The sequence below is a fragment of the Acinonyx jubatus genome, chromosome A3 (assembly GCF_027475565.1).
Source record: "Acinonyx jubatus isolate Ajub_Pintada_27869175 chromosome A3, VMU_Ajub_asm_v1.0, whole genome shotgun sequence".
In the NCBI taxonomy this organism is placed as follows: Eukaryota; Metazoa; Chordata; class Mammalia; order Carnivora; family Felidae; genus Acinonyx; species Acinonyx jubatus.
This window is the reverse complement of record NC_069388.1, coordinates 129855336-129876794: the sequence shown is the minus strand read 5'-3', so window position 1 is coordinate 129876794 and position 21459 is coordinate 129855336. Positions and strand designations below refer to the sequence as shown.

At 54.5% G+C, this 21459-nt stretch overlaps 1 protein-coding gene across 1 annotated transcript; it reads left to right on the top strand.

The window, feature by feature from the left end:
• The first annotated feature begins 11124 nt into the window (after positions 1-11124).
• On the top strand, positions 11125-20381 carry CA3H2orf50 (chromosome A3 C2orf50 homolog). Its single transcript, XM_027077900.2, has 4 exons — positions 11125-11648; positions 15336-15375; positions 17376-17605; positions 20205-20381. The coding sequence occupies exons 1-3, from the start codon at positions 11419-11421 to the stop codon at positions 17565-17567; spliced, it is 462 nt and encodes a 153-aa protein (XP_026933701.1). The 5' UTR covers positions 11125-11418; the 3' UTR covers positions 17568-17605; positions 20205-20381.
• The last annotated feature ends 1078 nt before the right edge of the window (positions 20382-21459 follow it).

The following is a 21459-nucleotide window of genomic DNA, read 5'->3' as shown; positions in this document are numbered from 1 at the left end:
TTCAAAAAGAAGAAAATTAAACCTAGAAGAAGGACTGAAATGAGCAAAGATAGCAAATATGCCAAGAAAGCAGAACCAGCACTGAGTAAATAAAAGTTATAGTTAATTTGAGGAGAAACAAAGACAAGGTGGAACTCGGATACCACGCAAAAATCACACGTAAAATTGGATGAGTGATCATAGTGAAAACATTCTAAAATTTGTGTATTTTATGGGGCGCCTGCCTGGCTCAGTCGGTTAAGCATCTGACTCTTGATTTCGGCTCAGGTCACCATCTCACAGTTCACGGGTTCGAGCCCTGCCTCGGGCTCTGTGATAACAGTGCAGAGCATGCTTAGGATCTGTCTTTCTCTCTCTCTCTCTCATCAAAATAAATAAATCAACTTAAAAAATAAACAAAATAAAATTTATGTCTTTTATAGCAAATGTTTGGGTGAAGGATAGAAAAACTGCAGAGCTTTACAAACTGAGTGAAACACATACGTTAAGGACAACCACGAAAAAAATTTTTTTTTAAAAAGGCAATTTTCCAAGAGCTAAAGAAGAGAAATAGAGTTTATTTCAAAGTGATAGAAGGAATGGAAATTTTAAAAATCAGGCTAAACAGAAAGTAGGAAGTAAGATTGTGGGAAAAAAATCAAAATATCAATAATTACAATAAAAATGGACTAAACTTGCTAGTTAAAAGACAGAATCTGTCAGACTGGATTTTTTGCTTTAGGACAGCCGTATGCTGTTTATAAAAGACTTACCTAAAACATAAGTGCTCGCATTTAAAATAAACGGATGGGGAAAGACATCACAGGCAAATATTTATCAAAAGAAAATGAGTATAGTTATATTAATAGGAAAAAAAAAGACCATGTGCTTCATAAGACAGCAGACTTATCATTTCATGATGAAAAGCACACCGGAATGGTCTAACAGTCTTGAGTGTTACACATCTAACAACACAGCCTCAAAACAGAGAAAAACCTGACCTTTTGGGGCCCTCTTTCCTCATTCACAGAAAGAAAATCAAACACGCTGGAGAACCAGCGTTGGGAGGGCTCAGGGAACTGGCGCACGGGAGTCATTAGAGCAGAGAGTGCTGCCTAGGGTAGGTGGCCATTGTCAGGGAGACACCCACCTTGCACGGAGAGACAGGGTAGACACATTACGGCTTCTGGAAGCTTCTGGACCACTCTAGGTCCAGGGGTCCTTTGAGAAGCTGATGAAACCTACAGATCTCCTCTGTACCCCAAAACTGTGCACCTGCAGAAAACATCACAAATAATTTCAGGGGTACTGAAGGACACGCCTGAGATTTTTCAGGTTTCTGAGATAAGGAGAGGAAAGTGACGCTCCTTGAGACCATGCCGCGGAAGGAATGTCCAGAGATGGGGGGGTGGGTGTCATCTTAGGGAAGAGGTCTGAGAGCCATCCTCAATTACAGAGAGGGCCATCATGAGTCTTGCTCTCAGCAGGTCTAGGGGGCAGAATTGAGACTAGTCAGTGAAGCTGACTGTGGCAGTGAAGCTTTCTTAGAGCGAGCTCAGGCTCGCTTTAAGAAAGGCATTGCTGAGAAATGCACAGGGCATGTCATAAGGTGTGGAGCTCTCGATGGAAATGGCCCAACAGCGGTAAGGAGAGGATGCTACAGAAGGAACCGCCACCTCCAGAGGGATGCCGGACCCCAAGACCTCAAGCCCCCCTTCCAATCCCTTAGAATCCTATGGAGCAGACACGAAAGGATCAGGTGTGGGGATAGCCCCGCCTCCTCGCTTCCTTCCACAACTAAGCACCCCACACATGCCAGGCAGCACTGTAGCTGGAGATGGACCTCTGGCATTTTGCCTTTAGTGAGGGAAACAGACAATGAACAAAATGACTTGAGAGTGGCAAATGAAAGCCGGGCGGGGGGGGGGGGGAGGCAGAGACTATCAGAGAGCTGGGTGGGAGCTCGCGATTAGGTGGTCACGAAAGGAACGATTTTTGAGCTGCGACTGAATGACAAGAGCGAGCCAAGCACAGCAGAGAGCGTTCCGGAGTAGAACAGCGTGCAGACATAAGGGGTGGGGGGCAGCTTGGTGGAGCGGGAGCACAGGTGGGACACAGGTGCAGTCATGAGGCTGTGGGAAAGTTCTGTTTTGGTGTGTACTGGGAAGAATGAGCGTGTGTTGGCTGAAACGAAACCCAGGCTTTGATCGCTGAGATCGGTATAATCACTGAGAAAGTGAAAATTAGCCCTGCTGGCTGGCAAACTGAGATAAACAAGTTTTCCAATGGGACACAGATGAAGCCAACAGAACAAAGGAAACAAAGAAACCCAGGCGAGGCCATGTTGCAGCTGCAGAAATGACTAACACTCTCCCTCGAATCGCCCGGCACAAGGCTCCTTTCCAAGACTTGAGTTCCTCCGTGGGAGCGCCCCCTTGCTGCAGCAAGCCACATACACCCACTGCGGGGACTACGGGGGTGTTCTTGTATCTATCTAGGGGGCTGCAATGTAACCCGGAACTGTATTGGCCAGCATTGTTCTTACTAGCCCGAGGGCAGTTTGCTAAGAACGTTATACAGAATTTGTGACATTTCATGTTGCCTTAACCCTCTGCGGTGACCGCTATTATTACCACCTTCTTCCCAGGAAATGGCACTGAGGCTTAGCAAGAAAACTAGAAAACAGCCAAGGGGGATTTCGACCAAGCCCACCCCCACAAGGGAGCTGTATTCCCGCGGCTGCACATGAGCAAAGCTACTCTCAGCATTTGAGGGTTGGTGAGGGCGAGAGCTGGCGCTCCGATCCAGGTCTGACCCCTAAGTGCTTGCTCTTAACCAACATATTTTACCACCTTTCGGGGCAGAAAGCCAGTGAGTGAATTTCAGCCCTCATGCAAAATGCAACTGGCCTCCCCATCTCCGATCTCGAGTGCACTTGGTCCCAGAAATGTACAAGATGCGAAAGCAAATACATTCTCCTTCCCTGGAGGCACTAACCCCTCCACCAGGGAGGGCCCCCGAGTGCACACGCACCACCGGTGTTGGGGATCGGGAGCAAACATCTTTCTTCCAGTGCACAACTGTGACACTGTAAGGGGCTTCCTCAGGTCCCGGCTGAGTTTGCGGTCTCCTGAGGACCCCTCCTGCTTTACAGATTCCCCACCAGTTTGTGGAACCCACGTGTGAGAGGCAGCTGTTGGCCTCTACCGGAATCAAAACAAGGCTACTATCGGCTAAATGATCAGCAAGCAATTTCCACTGTCAGATCGTCTCCTTTAACAAGGCTTCCCTGCCTCCCTGGGTTAGAAGAGAACAGATTTCCACCTGAGCAGCGAGGGAGGGGCGGCAGGAAGAACTTGGGCCCCAGGAGGACTTGATGGGGGATCGTTTCCAAGCTGCTCGACTTTCCAGTTTTGAGAGTCAAGCCCTCCGAGCCCACCCCCGCCTCCCTCCCGTTAGATCTGATGTACAGACGCCTGTCCTCCTATTTTCCCTCCTGCTTTGAAAACCCAGAACGGGGACACCTGTGAGTCCTGTCCTCTTCCCCAGCCTTCGTCCTGGGAGGTGACCGCTCACTGTGGCCCTTGGGGATCTCTGCTCCTCGTGCGTCCAAGCTGCAGGGCTCAGGCATTTCACCAGAAGGCCGCAGAGGCAGACCCGGAACCTGGCCAACAGCCAGAGCACGGTGGCCAACGGCTAGGTGTGCGGCTGAACCCAACGAGAGTCCCCTCGGCCGATGTGCAGCGAGCCCACGGAAACCACCACCCAGTGTCGCAGTGAGGAATGACGGGCTAAGTGTCGGTCTGGCCCCACCCGGGAAACTGGGAGCCAGTGCTCTCAAGTCCCGAACTCCCTGACGGCTTGCAAGTGAGGGTTTTTTCAAGGGCAACATTTGGGGCAGGGGTCTCCTGAGAAGGTGGGCACCGTTGACTGGAGCCCCGTGAGGTGGTGTTAGAAAAACTTGTGTTGCTGCTTCATCCGGGCCCCTGGAGGTGACTCCCTGTCAGGAGATTTGCAGTGTGAAAAATGCCTCCCTTCCTCAAGTTAGGGGTGTCACCAGGTACGTCTGGTGACTATCTTTGCAGTAACGCGGATTCACTACGTGTCCTACGGGCTCCCGTGAATGATAAGCAAGCATCCCTATCTCTTGGGCTTAGGCCTACATGTCCCCCCAGCCGGGCCGCGGGGTGCTAGGACCTGACAAGATGGTTGCCTGCTTCAGTGGACCTGTGTTCCTCTGACTCTGAATTCCCACCCTCCCATCCGAACGCTCGGGACTTGTTTCCTCATCTGTAAAACAGAGAAGGGAAGACCCATGTCTATTACGCAGGGCTCTCTAGAGAAAAAGATGTACCGATTTAGACACGTAGAGTTAGGGAGATCGATGGCCAGACACAGATAGATCTGTTGTAAGGAGCTGGCCCACACGATCACAGAGGCTGACAAGTCCCCAGAGACGAGCAGGTGAGCTGGAGACCCACGAGAGCCGATGGCGTTAAGTTCAAGTCCAGCAGCAGTCAGGCAGGAAGAGTTCTTCTCCTCCTTCTTTTCTTCCTTCTTCCTTTCTTCTCCTTCTTCTTTTTCTCCCTGCCTCCTCCTCCCTCCTCCCCCCTCTATCCTCCTCTTCTCCCCTCCCCCCTCCTCCCCCCCTCATCCTCTTCTCCCTTCTTCTTCTTCTTCTTCAAGTTCTTCTTGCTCCGAGTTTTTGTTCTATGCAGGTCTTCCGGTAACTGGATGAGGTACACACGTAGAGTGATCTGTTTTACTCAGTCTGCAGTTTCAGATGAGCTTGTTCTTAGGAGGCAAGCTGCCGGTGGTTGTTGTGCTTCGCTGGACTTTAATCCTCGGTCTCTCCCTCCTCGGCCACTTCCACATTCTAGACCAGATCCTCCCTGGAAGAATGAACTGAACACGGACACACGGGGCGTGGATGTGCCCCGCACTTCCGAGTTGGCAGGGCCGCTCACGTCCACCCTCCCATCCTGCCCTCACCAGCAGGACCAGGTCAGGGTGGAAGACGGTGGCTCGTCCACGGTCTCCTGGGGGTGGGGCTGGAGCTGGGATGGAGATCTGGCGGACACAAATCCCACGCTCTGTACCTGGCCAGGTGCTCTCCTCCACACCCCTAGGCTGCCCAGCTGCTCCCAGCTCCCAGTCTCTCACCTGGGAGATGGCCAGGAGCAGCTGGAGGAGCTCGGGGGAGCCCAGGGGCAGGGGTGAGGTCTGGCAGAGCAGGCTCCTGGGGCTCAGACCTGCTGGGTCAGTCACGGGGGCTCTGAAAGCCAAGGGCAAGGCAGCCTGACCTGCTGTTAGAGTGTAGTGCATCCCCTTGATTTGCAAAAAGCTCCTGTTCTCATAACTCCCAATCCTATAAACCACTGGAACCACAGAGCTTGGGCTGAAGGGATCCTAACACTATCTGCTTCAGGCCCCCGCAGACCTCACCTGGGCCAATAATCAGCCTGTAACCACTGGTTCCGTTTTTAAATATCGAGATCCTGAGGGGTGGGGGAGAGGGGAAAGAGGGTGATGGGCATCGAGGAGGGCCCTTGTTGGGATGAGCCCTGGGTGTTGTACGGAAACCAATTGGACAATAAATTATATTTTAAAAAGTAAAATAAAATTTAGCTCAAATTAAAAAAAATCGAGATTCCTTCATACCAACTAGTAAATAGCTGCCCCCGATCCGCCCCCCTCCCCGTCCCCACGACTCCCCTCTCACCTCTCACTCCTGCACACCTGCAGGCCTGCAGGCAGCCTCCAGTCCTTTCTGGCTGGTGCCTGGGCCGCACCTGTGGTTGACCATTTGGGTATCACCCCCCCCCCCCACCTCCACTCAGAGCCACTGCTGCCTGAGGGCTCCTTGTCAAGCACGGGCTTCCCCCAGGGCCACTGCTGAATTCCTTCAGGGACCCCTTCTCTGGACATCACATTCATTTCCATAGTATCTCGCCTGGCTTCTCACAGGGTCTGGGATAACAGAACAGGAGGAGGGAACCGCAGAGTTGAGAGCGGACGGAGGAGGCAAAGCGACATGCTGCCCCCTGCTGCCCAAGATGTGCATTGCAATCACCTCCAATTCAACTGCTTCCTCCTAAAATGCATTCAGCTGCCCATTAGTGGGAAATTACAGAATAAAGAAAATAAAGACGATGTCCCCGGAACATTTTTTCCAGTGCTTAAAGTGCCCCCAACTTCCAGGGATCCAGAGTCTTCAGAATATAAACCACTGAGTTTATAGGTAAAACTGTTTATGTGGGATGCTTTTCCTCTGCAAATAATAATTTAGGAAGAGATCAGAAATGTCAGTCAGCAGGGGCCCTGGTCCTGGCACCTCATTTCCTGCCCATGGAACCAGTGGGGGACATGGTTTCCTGAGCACACAGGCTCTGCACCAAATCCAGATATGATCAACCACCCCAGGAGGCGGTTATACTCCGGTGAGAAATGCAGACGTACTCTCCGACCTGAAGTGCTATGCGATTATTATCATTTAAGTAGGCTTTGTGCCCAATGCAGATCCCAACGTGGATCTTGAACTCACAACCCGGAGATCATGACCTGAGTTGAGATCAAGAGTCAGATGCTTCATCGACTGAGCCACCCAGGCTCCCTGACAATTATTATCGTTAACGTAAATGTCTATCAGGGAATATTTATATTATCTCCCAGAGCCTAGATTGGTATAGAGTGCCTAATTGCTGAAAATTATCAAGGAAGTTCGTGGGGAAAATGGGGACTAGTTAAGTGTTAGAAAGCGAAATCACGAAAGTGCAAAAGAGTTAACACAGTGTGGCTGAGACCACTGTCCTCAAGAAAGGCCTGCTTGCAAGATTGGCCCTTCACTGGTATCTGGGAACCCAGATTTTGGGAGGATTCCCTCCATTCCCTGATAATAGGCTCCCTATGCCTACGCTGTGCTACGATAATTCCTGCTGCTGAGAACCTGCTTTCCTTCTGGGAATCTGGAATTTGGGGACGTGCCACACGAAGTGCCTATATGACTTGCCCCCAGTGAAAGCCCGGGGAATTGACTCTCTAAGGAACCTACCTGGTCGACAATCTTTGACACACACGTTGCCACAACTCATTGCTGGGCGGCGTATCCCGAGTGACTCCACAGGACAGGGTTTAGAAGCTTTTGCCTGGTTTCCTCTGGACTTCGCCTCATATGCCTTTCTCTTTCCTGATTCGACTTCCTTTCCTCTGGCCAAAATAAATCAGAGCCATGAACATTGCCATATGCTGAGTCCTGGGAATCCTCCCAGTAGATCGTCAACCTGGGGGTGGTCTCAGAGACCCTGATCGACACCCAGCGTCCAGTTCTGGCGGGACCAGCAAAGCTGACACACTCATGCTTGGCTGGAGAGCAACATTGCCCTGTACACTGCGTGTCATTAAGATGTCCCTATCCTCTGACTCCGTCATCCCATTTTGGGAATATGTCCTGTTGAAACAGTTCCACAGAAAGAGGCACAAAGATATTCACCGGAGCTCATGCTAAATCCGGAAACAAAGTAAATGCCCAGGAAGAGGGAAAATGGCTAAGTAAATTATGTCACATCAATTCTAAGAAACGGATTAAAGTGAGATGTATAAAGATCACGAAGAAACACACGAAAAGGTGTTTCCGATGTTAACTTTTTTGAAGCTGAATACAAAACGGTGGGTACACTGACAGCAAAGAAATAACAAACAGTAACATCAAAAGTGACTCTTCCAAAGTGAAAATGGCCTGGGATGCCACGGGGGTGTGGACTTATCCACAAATAAATTAACCTTGACCGTCGCCGTGGGGATAAACTCAGAACTCTCTGGGGACTTGGTAGGAGCCTCTGGAAAGGTGTGAAAGGTGGCCCCAAATCCTCTGGCTTTCATCACCTTGGATAAAGCGTTCAGGGTGTGCGCCTGGGGAGAAATGGAGGTTGGTGTTAAGCCAAAATTTTTATCCGGGTCAGCGTTCCAGGGCACAGGAGGGAAGCCTAAACTACACAAGCAAACACTTTCCCCACCGCAGCCCCTGCTTCCTGGAGCCCCGCCGCCCTTCCCCTGAGCCTCATTTGTCTCGTTCCCAACTCCCGCAACCCACCTCTGCACCGGCTCCCTGAGGCCCCTGGGCGCTGCCCCGCAGCGGGGAGCTCCCCCTAGGGACCTGCCCTCCGCCAGCCAATTGGGGAAGGGGCGGGGTCTACAGGAAGTGGGCGGGCTCCTTGAGCCAGCCCCACCCACGTTTGCCCCTGAGGCTCCACCCCACCCGGTTTAGCGAATTCTCCCCTGTTGCTGGCACTTGGCCCAGTGGGGCCCCACCTGTCACTGCACATCAGAGGCTAGGCTGTAGAGTTCTACCACAACCTACGTTAAGGTCCTTAGGGTTGCGAGAAACCCATTAAAATACAGCCCCAGCAAACCCCCAAATCCAGGCATTTTTGTCCTGTCCTGGAGAGTTGTATATAAAGTTAAATCTCAAGATGTGGGGTGTGGAAGGGGCAATGACTTGCTCAAGGACACCCAGCAAGTCATTGGAAGAGCTGGAACTGGAACCCAGTGTCCTGATTCCCTCCAGGCTGGGCTCAGTGACACCCACCCAGAGTGGATCTGAACACTTTTCCAGGTCAGTGACTGAGGAAACAGAATGTGTTCAAGCAGCACCGGCAGGTGAAATCTCCCCGAAGCCCCCCACATTTTTTAATTTTTTTTTTAATGTTTATTTATTTTTGAGAGAGACACAGACAGAATGTGAGTGGGTTAGGGGCAGAGAGAGAGGGAGACACAGAATCAGAAGCAGGCTCCAGGCTCTGAGCTGTCAGCACAGAGCCCGACGCGGGGCTCGAACTCACGGACTGTGAGATCATGACCCGAGCCGAAGTCGGTCGCTCTACCGACTGAGCCACCCAGGCGCCCCATGCCCCCCACATTTTATTTTGAAAAATGTCAAACACATAGAAGCGTTGAAAGAATGGTACCGTGAACACCTATATACCCATCACCTAGATTCTACAATGAATGTTTTGTTCTATTTGCTTTGTCACATTTCCATCCCTCTACCATCGGTCAGTCTGAAATGGTTTCTAAGTTAAATGAAAAGCCAACCCCCACAGAAATATTCAGCCTCTACACTCACCAAGCCCTGGTTCATCCTGGAAGCACCTGCTGGCCTTGTTGGTCCTGTTCCATGTCTCCGGAGCATGTGTCCAGGAGACCTGGGCCAAAGTATCTGAGCAAACCACATGGCTATTCCAGGCTGTTCCAAGCTGCTCTACGTCACAGCCTGTGGTTGGCTTTACAAGAGGTGTCCCACGCGGCAGGCACTGCCGTCTCTAAACACGCTCATGGGGCCCCTTCCAGAGGTTCCAGGAGGTAGGAGCTGCTACTCCTTGGCAAAGCAGAGACCTGTCCCAGCTGTGCTGAGGCCACAGACACCAAAGAGACAATAGCCACCGGGAAAGCCTGTTTCTGGGCCCCCGGGGTTCCACCCAGTTCATCTGCATTGGGAAAAACGTCAAGGTCACTGAATGCCAGCCTGCCTGTCCCAGCTCTGGAGCAAGAACAGAGGAGAGAGAAGAGACAGACTCCACCCGCCCCACAGCCTCTGCTTTTGGGCTGGTTTTGTTCCAGAAGGTCACACCACTCAGCCACCCCCTCAGGTAAGTGCTGGCGGCTGTCACCACATCTCTGCTCCAGCCCTCTGCGCCCCCCCCCCCAACCAGTGTGGGCTTCACCGCCTCTCACCTGGGCCCCCGCAGTGGTCACTCCCCAGCTTCTTGTCCTTTCCTGATGCTTCTTTGCCCTGCAACCCCCTGGGGCTTCAAGCCAGCAGGGTCTCCCCCTTGTGCACTAACTCGGGGCACAGCTCCAACACCTGTGGCCGGGGGGCCCCACTCACCAGCCTCAGACCTCCCTTCTCTCACCTCCCCCCGATACCGATGCCCCCTCTGAAATCCCCGCATTTGTGCTTTCCCCAATTTTTCCACCTGGCAAGTTCTCTTCACCTCTCCTTGGTGCCTCTCTCGTGAAAACAGAATCCAGTGCGAGCTCAGGTGCGTTGGCTGAACTTGTCCACACACCCCGGGGCACCCTGTGCACACCGCTGTGGAGTGTGGCTTTGTCTGCGCCTAGTCGGCTACGAGTCTATTTCCCAGCTATGCAGAGCTGTGAGCGCTGCGCCCAGCTCCATCGGCCCCCCGAAAAGCTTCAAGGAAAGAGAGGAGGGTCTGCCAGTGGCGGGGGACAGCCAAAAGCCGAGACACCTGGGAGCATTAGTTCTGGGAGCAGAAGCCACAGGGGAGGGGTGTCGGAGGAGGCCAACTGAGCCACACGAGAAGAGGCCCGGGCCACAGTGCAATCCGGGCCACACTGGGTCAGGGCAGAATCGCAGCCAGAGGTTCAGAACGAGAATCCCCACCTGCCGGTTCTCCTTGTTTCCTTCAGAGGATCCAAACAAACTCAAGGCCAAGTCTCAGTTAGTGACTGAGTGACCTTGGGCAGTCACTTAATCTTGCTGGGGAGGGCCTCGGTGTCCTCATCTGTGGAACGGGGTTGGAAATACCTGCCTTGGATGATTGGGAGGGTTGAGCAAGATAACGGATAGTGCTTTGCAAACCCTCCAGCTCTGCGGAGCCAGAACAGGCACGCATCGCACAGTATCACTAATTTGCCCTTGCCTGCCACAGGCTCACACCTCCTCCAGGGAGAAGGGGACATCACACCGGTACCCGCCCTGTGCCCTGTCGTCCACACTTCGTCCACCTTCTCACGGGAGCCCTGCATCCACGGGGGAGCCGAAAGGATTAGTGTTGCCAGTTCCCAGGCTCCCAAAGGGGCAGGGGCTGCTCAGGGTCATGTGGCAGTTGGGAGGCTGGGCCCAAAGCCCCACATCCTGTCTGGGAGCCAAAACAGGTGTCTTTTCTCACCGCCCCAGAAGTCTGGGCTTTGATCCCTCTCCGTATTTGATCCCTCTCCCCCTATGTTGTATTGAGATCTCCAGCCAGGCGGGCAGGGGACAGAACTGAGGGGCGGCTGAGTTGGGCCTCGCACAGACCTCTCACACGCATACACACACACACACACACACACACACACACACGCCCTTCCTTTTCTTTCCTGAGCTCACGTGGGTGCCGCCCAGTTCCCAGGGCAACAGTCAACACAGACAGAGGCCGAAAACGAAGCTGGGCTCAAGGGCTGTCCCACCACTCTGAGCTTGGGGTCTTGAGGGGCAGCGACCCCTGCCAGGCTCCCCTGGGGTTCAGAGGGAGGGGGGATCCCAGGAGGGTTCCGAGCTCAGACAGGAGTCTCTCTGTCTCTATCTCTGTCTCTCAGTCTGTCTTTTTGTCTCTTTCTCTCTCCCTCTCCCTCCCTCTGTCTCTCTCAGTCTGTCTCTCTGTCTCTCTCTCTCTCTCACACACACACACACACACACACACACACACACACGGATCCATGGGGAGTCACCCCCACCCTGGGTTCCAGAGAACCACATCCGCTGGGTACCGGCTCCCCTCCACCAGGCCGTCCGCCTTACACACCCCCACTGCCCGGAGCGGCCCCGCAGTGGGCAGGGGTCTCGCTGGCGGTCGCCGAGCCCCCCAGGCCCCCGGAACTGATGGTGTGCAGCAGGATCAACTGTGGAGGGAGCTCCTGGAGGCCGAGAGACGGGGCCAGCAGCGCTGGTGAGTGTTCTGCCCGACCCCCAGCCCAACTCAGGGTCTAGGAAGCTTCTGGAAACAGAGAGACAGATGAGAAGGAGTAAGCCAGGCAAACGGTGTTGATGAAGAAGTGCTCGGGGCCAGGGGGCCGGGAGCACATGCCTTGGCCGGACTTGAGCCGGAGGGTGGGAGAGGTGGGCAGGGGCCAGGTGACCCACCTCGTTCATTCTGGGGTCCCGTCTGCCTTTGGAGTGGCCCCTCCGGCTGGTGCTCCCGGGACTGACTGCGGGGGGCCGGCCAGGACACGGGGGGGGGGTGGCTTTCTGGGGGAGCCCTGGCCCTCGGACCAGGGGAAGGACGTCCCTGCAGGCACCACTCGGTCCAGATGCCGCTAGGAGGGCCACCTTGTCGGGCCGCGACACGGGACGGCCTGGACCTGGCTCCCGGAGCGTGCACTCTCAGGACAGGGCGGCCAAGGAGCTAGTGGAGAGAAGAAAAAGTAGGGTGTGACTGTGTCGTGGGGAGAGAGGCGCTCCGAGGGCCTCCGGGACAACACGGCACTCAGGAGGTAGGGGTGACGCGTCTCCTGCCTGGATGATTAATGGAGGCGGCTCTGGGGTGGAGACTCGGAGGGCCGGCTGGCTTTCAAGCCCCCGAAACCCGTCCAGCTGGAGCCGGACATCAGTAGTCCAGAGCTGGGCACTGGACCCACAGGGACAAAAAGCAGAGAGGTGGCCAGGAGGGGAGGGAGAAGAGAAGTGACCACCAAGAGACACGGGGTTTCTTTTGGGGGCGACGGACATGGTGGCGATGGTGCAGAACTCGGAATATGCCGGAAACCGTTGGACCACACATGTAGGAGGATGAACGTTATGACATGTGGATTTGATCTCGAGTGAACCAAAAAGGAAACCGGTGAACAGAAAGAAAAGAAACTGGCCCTGGAAAGGTGATAAGCTTTCCCTGGAAGGGCATGACGGGTCTCCAGCGGTGAGGTCATAGCACAGAGCTGGCAATGTTCAGTCGCTGGACGGAAAAGTAGCCAGGAGACTGAGAAAGGCTGCCAGAGAAGAAAGGGTCCCAGAAACCAAGAGGACAGGGTTGAGGGAAATCCAGAACCGTTCAGCCCGACAGAAATACGAGTCACAGGCGTACTTTTCCATATTCTAGTAGCGACCTTAAAAAAATGTAACAAGAAATTAGGGAAATCCATTTTAATAACACACGTTTTTGTGCTTTTTATTTATTTTTGAGAGAGCGAGAGAATGAGGGAGGGGCAGGGAGTGGGGGGTGGGGGGTGGGCGTGGGACAGAGGATCGGAAGGGGGCTCTGGGCTGACAGCAGCGAGCCGGATGCGGGGCTTGAACTCACGAACCGTGAGGTCATGACTTGAGCCAAGGTCGGACGCTCAACCGACTGAGCCACCCAGGCACCTCTTCATAACATATCTTACCGAAAATATTATCTTTTGGGCATGCAGTCAATATTTTAAAAAGAATTAAAGAGATACTCGCCTTCTTCTTTGTACCAAGTCTGTGAAATCCGGTCTGTATATTTTGCACTCACAGCAGACCTCGACTCACAGGTGCTCGGTAAACCAACCTCCTGGGGTTTTACCGACAGAGAAACTGAGGGCCCAAGAACACAGTGACCTCGTCAGGGCCACACAGCAAGCGAAGCGGGCTGCAGGCAAAGCCAGGACAGGGGCCCCGCGTTCTCTCCTCATACCCTGCTGCCTCCCGCGAAGTCTTAGCCAGGCTCTGAGGCCAAGGCCCGTGCCTTCTGTCAACTCAAAACCAAAGCTATTGAAACGTGGCTCCCTCGTGACAGGAAAGGGGGTGATGGTGGGGGGGGAGGGTCAGGACATTTGGGGAAGATGGAAGGAAATGAACGGGCAGAGCGGGGAGAGTGCGGCACAGAAGGGCAGAGGGGAGACAGGCCCCCAGGGAAGGCTCGGGCAGGAAGGTTCCAGATGTCTCCAGACGGCTATACACAGGAGACTCAGTTCAAAGCCTGAGCATGGACTTTGAACAATCAGGCAATTTGGAGAACAACCAAAAAGAACCCCTAGAAATAAAAATCCGTAACGTGGAAATACAAAACACAACTGGAATGAGGATTCATAAACTCAGATAGACGCGTTGCAATTACTCAGAGGGGGACCCCACGGAGGGATCAGAACCCTAGAGAACAGAACCAACATACCCTTCACCAGAGCTCCCCAAGGAGAGACTGGGAGAGATGAAATATTTGAGGAGAAAATGTCCAAGAACTTTCTAGAATCAAAGAAATGCATGCCTCCACAGACACTGGAGGATGTGCTCCACGGCAGGAGAGTGAACAAGGAAGGAAGGCCTGGGATTCAGAAAGAGAGAATCCCCGGAGTGGAGGTCGGGACAGCAGGAGCAGGTCCTGGGCAGCAGCCCCGGTGGGCACTGGGCGACCCGGGCTCCTGGACGGCGGCCTCTGGAGAACAAATGTGAGAGAGACAGCTGATTACCTGTTGCATCTGATTGTGCAGAAAATCATGCCGCAAGGGGCTTCACAATTTTGTTGGAGGGTTTGGAATCAGTGATATGAACAGAAAAAGCTAAAAAAAACAAAGGAGAAAAGATGGGAGGGGCGTCTGGGTAGCTCAGTCCGTTGAGCGTCCGACTCTTGATTTTGGCTCAAGTCATGATCCCGGGGTCATGGGATCGAACCCTGTGTCGGGCTCAGTGCTGAGCACCGAGTTGGCTTAAGATTCTCTCTCTCCCTCTGTCTCTCTCCCATTTGTTCTCTTTCTCTCGAAAAAAGAAAACAGGGACAAGATGTGATTATGAACCCCAGGAAAAATTTGAAGCCGTACAAGGAACTGAGCTCATATGATCTTAGGTAGTTGCTCCATGAAGTTCATTTACAGAAACCCGAGGATGTAAACAATACATATCAATTGAGCCAAAATCTAGCACAGAATAATTTTGGAGGAAGTGAGGGGAAGGAAAGGGGCAAGAGAGCTAACTCAAAATCTCCCATAATTGAAAGTCCACAGATACGCTTACAGTTTCAAAAACTCAAAAAAGGGCAACCTAGGTTTATTGTTCCAGGACATGGTGGTGAGACGCCCAAAGAAACAGCCAAAGCCGTGGAAACTTGACCCCAGGCTGGGGGCGCTCAGGGGCTGTGAGGACGGGGGCACAGAAGCCTGTTTTTACTATGTCTTATGGAATTGTTCAACTCCTTAGGAACAGATTAAAATAAAAATTACACTAGCAACACAGGTAATGCCCTTCTCGTGATCCCTGTGTCTGTCCCTGTCCCCTGCCCCTTCCCGCCTTCCTCTGCCGTGCGCACTTGGACGCGCAGTGGGTGAGCGGAAACTGGTTTTTCTTCACAAAATACTCGGGGGCTCCCCTGTGGCCCTAAAGATGCAGAGGCACACGGCGGGGGCGGGGGGGGGGCTCGCACCACTGGGTTTCTCACCGTGGGCTACGTCCCCTGGCACCATTCATTCCACCCAAGGAGACGTCAGGAATGCTGGAAATATTTGTTCGTTCTGTAGGACACGCACTGGCTGCGTTTTCTGTGTTTGTTTCACTTGATCACGGAAGCTCCTTCCATGACGTAACACGTGCATCAGCGGCCTCGACTCATTCCCTTGACGCCGCGAAAGTCCCTTATAAAAAAATGCCACAGGGAGATGTAACACTGCCCACGTGTTTTCCTTTCCAGGGCTCAGAACTGGAGTTTCTTGAAAGACTATGATCCCCTGGTAAGGCCAGCGATGTTCCTGTCGCGCACCCTTGAACCGGGAATGTCCCCGCACTCATCTGACATTGATTGAGGACCTACTGTGTGTTAGATGCTGGAATGTGCAGAGACAAAAACCAAAATGCTCTCTTGTTTCAAGACACTCGGGGTCAGGGGAAGAGAAAATGCTTCGAGCATTTAGGTGTTAGTTCTCCCCAGTGTTTCTTGATTTTATGAAGATGAACCAACTAGAAATGTTTTCCCCCGTGTGAGGATGTCAGCCATGTGTAGTGAGGGGTATGTGGTGTTTTCCTTATGGAGAATGAGCTTGGGCGGGCATATTTGTAAACCAATTCCCCGCTTTGACATCGCCACCTCCGGTCCATCCTCCATGTTGCTACCGGAGTAATTTTCCCAAGCCACAAAACTGGCCATATCCCTCCCCTGCTTAAAATCCTTCAATAAATCTGCGTGTCTCGGGGTGGCTTACAATGCTTCTCGCGATCTAGCCCTGCCTGCCTCCCCACGCTGACCTACACGCTGTTTTGGTGAGGCCTCTGTGCATGCCGTTCCCCTGCCTGGCGTGCCCTTCCCACCTTGTCCGCATGAGGGGCTCTTAAGTCTTGGTCATCCTTCAAGACCCCACTCAATTCCCTCCTCCTGTGACATCTGTCCTTCCTGAGCGGGTTCAATCAGATCACTCTGTTCTTGACTGGCCAGCGTATCCAACCCCCTCCTTTGGTAGAGCGCGTCGTGTTTCAATGCTCAGTTTCACCAGGCAGTGGGCTCCCTGAGAAGGGACAAAGATGGCTTCATCGCTGTACCCCACCCGCCAGCTGTGCCCTACCCCCCAGCGTCCAAAAAATAGTTGGCGCTCCGTTAACGTCGGAGGAGTGACCCAATGGGAGAATGAATCATGAGACCTGAAATCCTACACTGAGCCCCTGGTCTGGGCTTCCAGCCCCCGGAGTCCCCCTGCCAGGAGCTAGGTGTTAGCCACCCGATCACCGAAACCTGAGTCACGTCCAAAGGTGGGGCCACCCGGGCACGGGCCTTCCTCAGTGAAAGCCAGCATCCTATTATTCCACTGGCCCTGCAACTTCTATTTGACACGGGGTAGCACGGAGTTAACCCTTGTTTCAACAAGGGCTCACCCGATTATGCTCAGCTCATGCATTTACTCACCTTTCAGTCACCGAAGTCACCAGAAACACGTGCGCAAATGTCCAGAGCGGCACCCCCAGACTGGGAATCAACCCCAACGCCGTCCGCGGCAGCAGGGGTGAATGATGGGGAATGTTCGTGCACGCCACGCAGTGGCACGCGGGGTAGCAAGGGCAACGAATGCGCTGCAGCCACACCCAGAAAAATGTGGATGAACCCGGAAAACGTTCAGGGGAGAAAGGAGCCACGGTCTTTTTACGATAAAAGATAAGACAAAGTTCAACACCGGGCAAAACCCGGGAATTAGAGAGGGAGCCCAGGACGCGTCGGGGGTGGAGACTGGCTGCGGGGTGGGGAGGAAGCGTGTCCGGGTCCTGTGGTCATTTCTCGATCTGGGTGCGGCTGCCCAGACAGGCCCACGTCGTGGCGGCTTGTGGAGCGGCACGGTTGGGGACGTTCCTGCGTGTGTCTTAGACTTCGAGTAAAAGCTCACCCCGAAACCAACCCTCTGTGCTCCCACCGGACGTGAGGCAGTGTCTCAGGTCACGGGGATAGAGAGAGGAGTCAGACCCGGTCCCTCCCAGGTCCCTGGAGGTCAAGCATCAAAGCGAAGGGGTCAGGGGAGCGGCCGAGGTAGGGAGCCCCGGGTGAGGAAGACGCATTTGGCCATAGATGAGGAGTCTCGTGACCCTTCCGGGCTCCCAGGTCAGAACTGGGACGGAAGCAGCCGGAGAAGGCAGCCTGCTGAGGCCACCTGCCCCCTGCTCCCTGTGTCCCCTTCCCTGCTAAGGGCTTGGCCGCCTGCAGGCCTCTCCTGCATTCCCTGCCGCCTGTGACACAAACTGTCCCCGCTCTCAGGGCGAGAAGAAGGCGCCTGTGACGTTGCCGGAGAGCGTGCCTTTCTTTTCCGACGCAGTCCCCAGTTCCACGAACCAGGTTGTGGGCAGCAGGGTGGACACGCCCCTGGGGCAAACCCTCATCGGCATGGACTTCTTCTTCGTGGAGGGGGTCCGGAAGAAGAAGCTGGAAGCCGAGCTGCAGCCCGTGTAGGAGGAGGAGGAGGGCCAGGGCCGGCGGGCCTGCCCCAGGTGGGTGTGCGAGTGGCGCGGGGAGGCCGCGGCCCCGGTCAACCGCCCACGCGTGTCAACCGGCCCCGCCTTCCTTCCCGCGCGGCCCTTCCGAGCGCCGCACTGGCCCATTTTCACACACGAGATCAGAAGGACTCCAGGGACCCGCCCAGGGTCATAGAGCGGGCGGCGGTTGGGACTCCCTCGCGAGGCCGGTGACGGGCCCTGTGTGGCGTTGAACAGGTTGTTCGAACCCTCCGTGCCTCCATTTCCCCACCCGTAGCCCGGTGCGTTTGTTTCCCCTTAACGAATGGCCACCCAGCGAGTGACAGAAAACAGCACATATATATGATCTCGCCGCGCTGGGCGTGCCCGGGCCTGGTTTGTTTCTGGAGGCCAAAGGCCTCTTGCGGGTAGGGTAACATATCCGCGGGCCCCAGGGATTAAGACATGGGCGCCACCGGTAGGCCAGGTTTTCTGCCACCACATACAGAGGTAATAAAAGTACTGATTTTATAAGGTTGAAATGAGCTTCCGCTCAGAGCAGCCCCCGGACCATGGCCTGAGGGTGTGTTTGCGGAGGACGCCCCTCTTTCGGGAGGGAGAGTAGCATCCCGGCGAACCATCCAGGGAAGATGCGGGTCCCCACACAGGGGCCGCGGAGAGGTCAGCTCCCGGGTCAGTCTCTCCGTCTCCCTCCTCCCCGTGTGATGGTCTGCGAGGTCACGGTCAGGCTGCAGCTGAGCCGGGAGGAGCCGTCCCACAGAGCCCGAGCTGAGGCCCTGTCAGCTGCCCCTGGGAGCCTGTGACCCGGACCCACTCCAAGCCCTCTGTGCTCCGGGGAGGACACGGAGGGGCCTGGGCCTGGGCTCAGCCACAGCAGGAAAGGGGAGCAGGGCGCCTGGGGTCCAGATGGGGTCTTTTTTATGTTTATTTATTTCTGAGACAGAGAGAGGCAGAGGACGAGCGGGGGAGGGGCAGAGAGAGAGAGGGAGACACAGAATCCGAAGCAGGCTCCAGGCTCCGAGCTGTCAGCACAGAGCGCGACGCCGGGCTCGAACTCAGGAGCAGTGAGGTCATGACCTGAGCCGAAGTCGGCCGCCCAACCGACTGAGCCGCCCAGGCGCCCCCGGATGGGGTCTTATTTCCATTTGAGAGAGAAGGTGAAGCAGGAGCTATTCTGGGAACTCCCAGGAGGTGGGAAGGGTCGAGGTTAAATGCAGATGCGGGGAGAGGAGCCCAACAGACCAGAGGGAATCATCCAGGATCCAGAGCTTCTCTGCCTGCCCCTGGAGGGAGGGTGGGAGGCCCGGGGACGGGCGTGGGCTCCGCCACTCCCTGCGAGAACAGCCACTTACGGACAATGCGATTGTTGAGCACAGGCTCTGTGCTTGGCACAGGACCTGATGGTCTCTTTTATAAGGATCATTGTCACCATTTGAGAGGCTGGGAGACTAAGCCCAAACTCCATTCCGTCCGGCCAGGGTCCCACAGCTGGCGAAGAGCCAGGCTGATGCCTGACTCACCACCCTCTCCTCTCCGGGCCTCAGTCTCCACAGCTATAAAATGGGGGAGGAGGGACTGATTCCCAGGACCTCGCCAGCTCAGGGCTGTACCTCTGGGCACGCAGGGGTGCAGGGGGTACCGAATCCTGCCGGTTTACAGGTGCATGCGTTGGTTGCAGTCGTGCCGAGTGACATCCCACTCCGTCTCTGGCTCCCGGGTCCCCATGATCTTGACTGGCTCGGCTGGACTTGGCTCGAAGCTGCAGGTGGGGTCCAAGTCCGTCCACGTGTCTCTCATTATCTCGGACCCACGGCTTCCTGGGGCATGTTCTCATGGCACACGCGAGTCTTCTGCGTGTGCACATCCACTGACGTTTCATCGGCTAAGCAAGTCACGCGGCCGAGCCCAGCCTCACGAGGGCAAGAAAGTACACTCTGCCCACAGCGGGAGCATCAGAGGGCAAATCTTGGCTGAATAATCGTCCCAACTAGGACCCAGAGGATCTGACCAATTCCATGAGGGCCTTTGGGCAATAGTTAGTTCTTTGTAAACTGAGCTGGTCCTTGAGAAAAGGTCAGGGAGATGGGGGAGGGGAGGGCTTTTCTGCTGGATGGGAGAGACAGTGCCAGAAAGGGCTGCAAGGCACGGTGGGGGGCGGGGGGGGGGGGCAGCCGGGAGACCAGCGCTGAGCAGAGATCCCTGGGGAATAGCCTCGTTCTGCACCCCGCCTGTGCGTGGTACCATCACGGGAGACCCCTCCTCACGGCCGGCCAGCTGTACCTTCCCTTCCCTGCCACGTCTGCCCTCTTCTTGAGAGGATGCCTGCTTCCACCTTCCCACAAACTGGCCACGTCACCCACTGGGAGCCAAGAAGATCGGGGCCACGGGGCATCTGCTATATGTCTCCTTTGGAGCGGAACGAAGAAGGCTGGATGGGCCAGGAGGAGAAGTGGGTACCAAGCCAGCACCAGCAAAGGCACCAGTAAAGCCAAAAGGGGCATTAGAAACAGGGAGATGAGGCCAAGGCCAAGGCCAGGAAGAAGCTGGATACAGCTAATGAGATAGTGAGGCTGAAGGGTTCTTTCTGCCTTTTTTTTTTTTTTTTTTTAAGTAGGTTTCACACCCAGCGCAGAACCCAGTGCGGGGCTTGACATCATGACTGTGACATCAGGACCTGAGCTGAGATCAAGGGTCGGATGCTTCGCCCACTGAGCCACCCAGGGGCTCCTCTGTCCTCGCTTTATCACTGCTTCTCTGAGCACCCCTGCCTCATTCTCCTCTCTGAGGCAGAACCAGATTCTCTCCTTATATGCAAAAAAAAAAAAGAGAGAGAGAGAGAGAGAGAGACCACTTTCCAGGAAGCATACAGGGTGAGTCCGGACTTCTTCCTGTTCCAGAAAGCGAGGAAGTGTTCAAAACGGGATGGGGGAGCATGGAAGGCATGGATGGAAGAGTCAACTCGAAGGGGCTCCCACTGGCCAAATTTGGGACAAGGTGACTTTCAAAATGATGCCCATACCTCACTGCCCTTACAACTTCCAGGCAAAGCCAGTGCCCGCAAATCCCATCAAAGAATAATAATAATAAAGAAGCCATGTGTTCATATCAATAAATGTTTTCGATCTTAAGCAGAGGAAGAAAAGCTCTTCTCTACTGGAAAACGTAGAATAAATGATAAAAACAGAAAATCACCGTTTTATCACCGACTTCAGTAAGAATCAGTAAAAGACACTAAACGCACTGGGTAAAGATTCACAGGGAGTGATAAAAGGTGACGTCTGGGAGGCTCCCCTTAACCACGTTGTTAAACTTATCCTCACTAACAAGAGTACAGCTGACATCATGTGGTGTGACCCGCTTCCTGCCTGATGGGACCCCCTGTGGAGGAGCACCCACCTGGGGAGCACTCCCCCCCACCCCCTATAACCTGAGCCGCATCATGAAGACACGCTAGGCACAACCCAACCGGGGGGGGGGGGGGGGCATTCTGCCGAACAGCCGGCCGGGATTCTTCAAAACGTCAATATCAGGGTGCCCGGGGGGGCTCAGTCAATCGAGCGTCTGACTCTTGAATTTGGCTCAGTTCATGATAATCACATCAAGGTTATGTAGAAGAATGCCTCCCGTTCTTTTTTTAAAATGTTTTATTTATTGTTGCAAGCGAGAGCGAGTGTGAGTGCGGAGGGGCAGAGAGAGAGGGAGACGCAGAATCCGAAGCAGGCTCCAGGCTCTGAGCTGTCAGCACAGAGCCTGATGCAGGGCTTGAACCCACAAACTGTGAGATCATGACCTGAGCCGAAGTCGGACGCTTAACCGACGAGCCACCCAGGTGCCCCTGAATGCCTTCCATTCTTAAGGGATGTATGAGG

Coding starts and splice junctions, on each gene's coding strand:
- CA3H2orf50 (XM_027077900.2), top strand. CDS start 11,419: ATGGGGAGTCACCCCCACCCTGGGTTCCAGAGAACCACATCCGCTGGG. Junction 11,649..15,335: donor AGACGGGGCCAGCAGCGCTG/GTGAGTGTTCTG, acceptor TTTCCTTTCCAG/GGCTCAGAACTGGAGTTTCT. Junction 15,376..17,375: donor TGAAAGACTATGATCCCCTG/GTAAGGCCAGCG, acceptor CCCCGCTCTCAG/GGCGAGAAGAAGGCGCCTGT.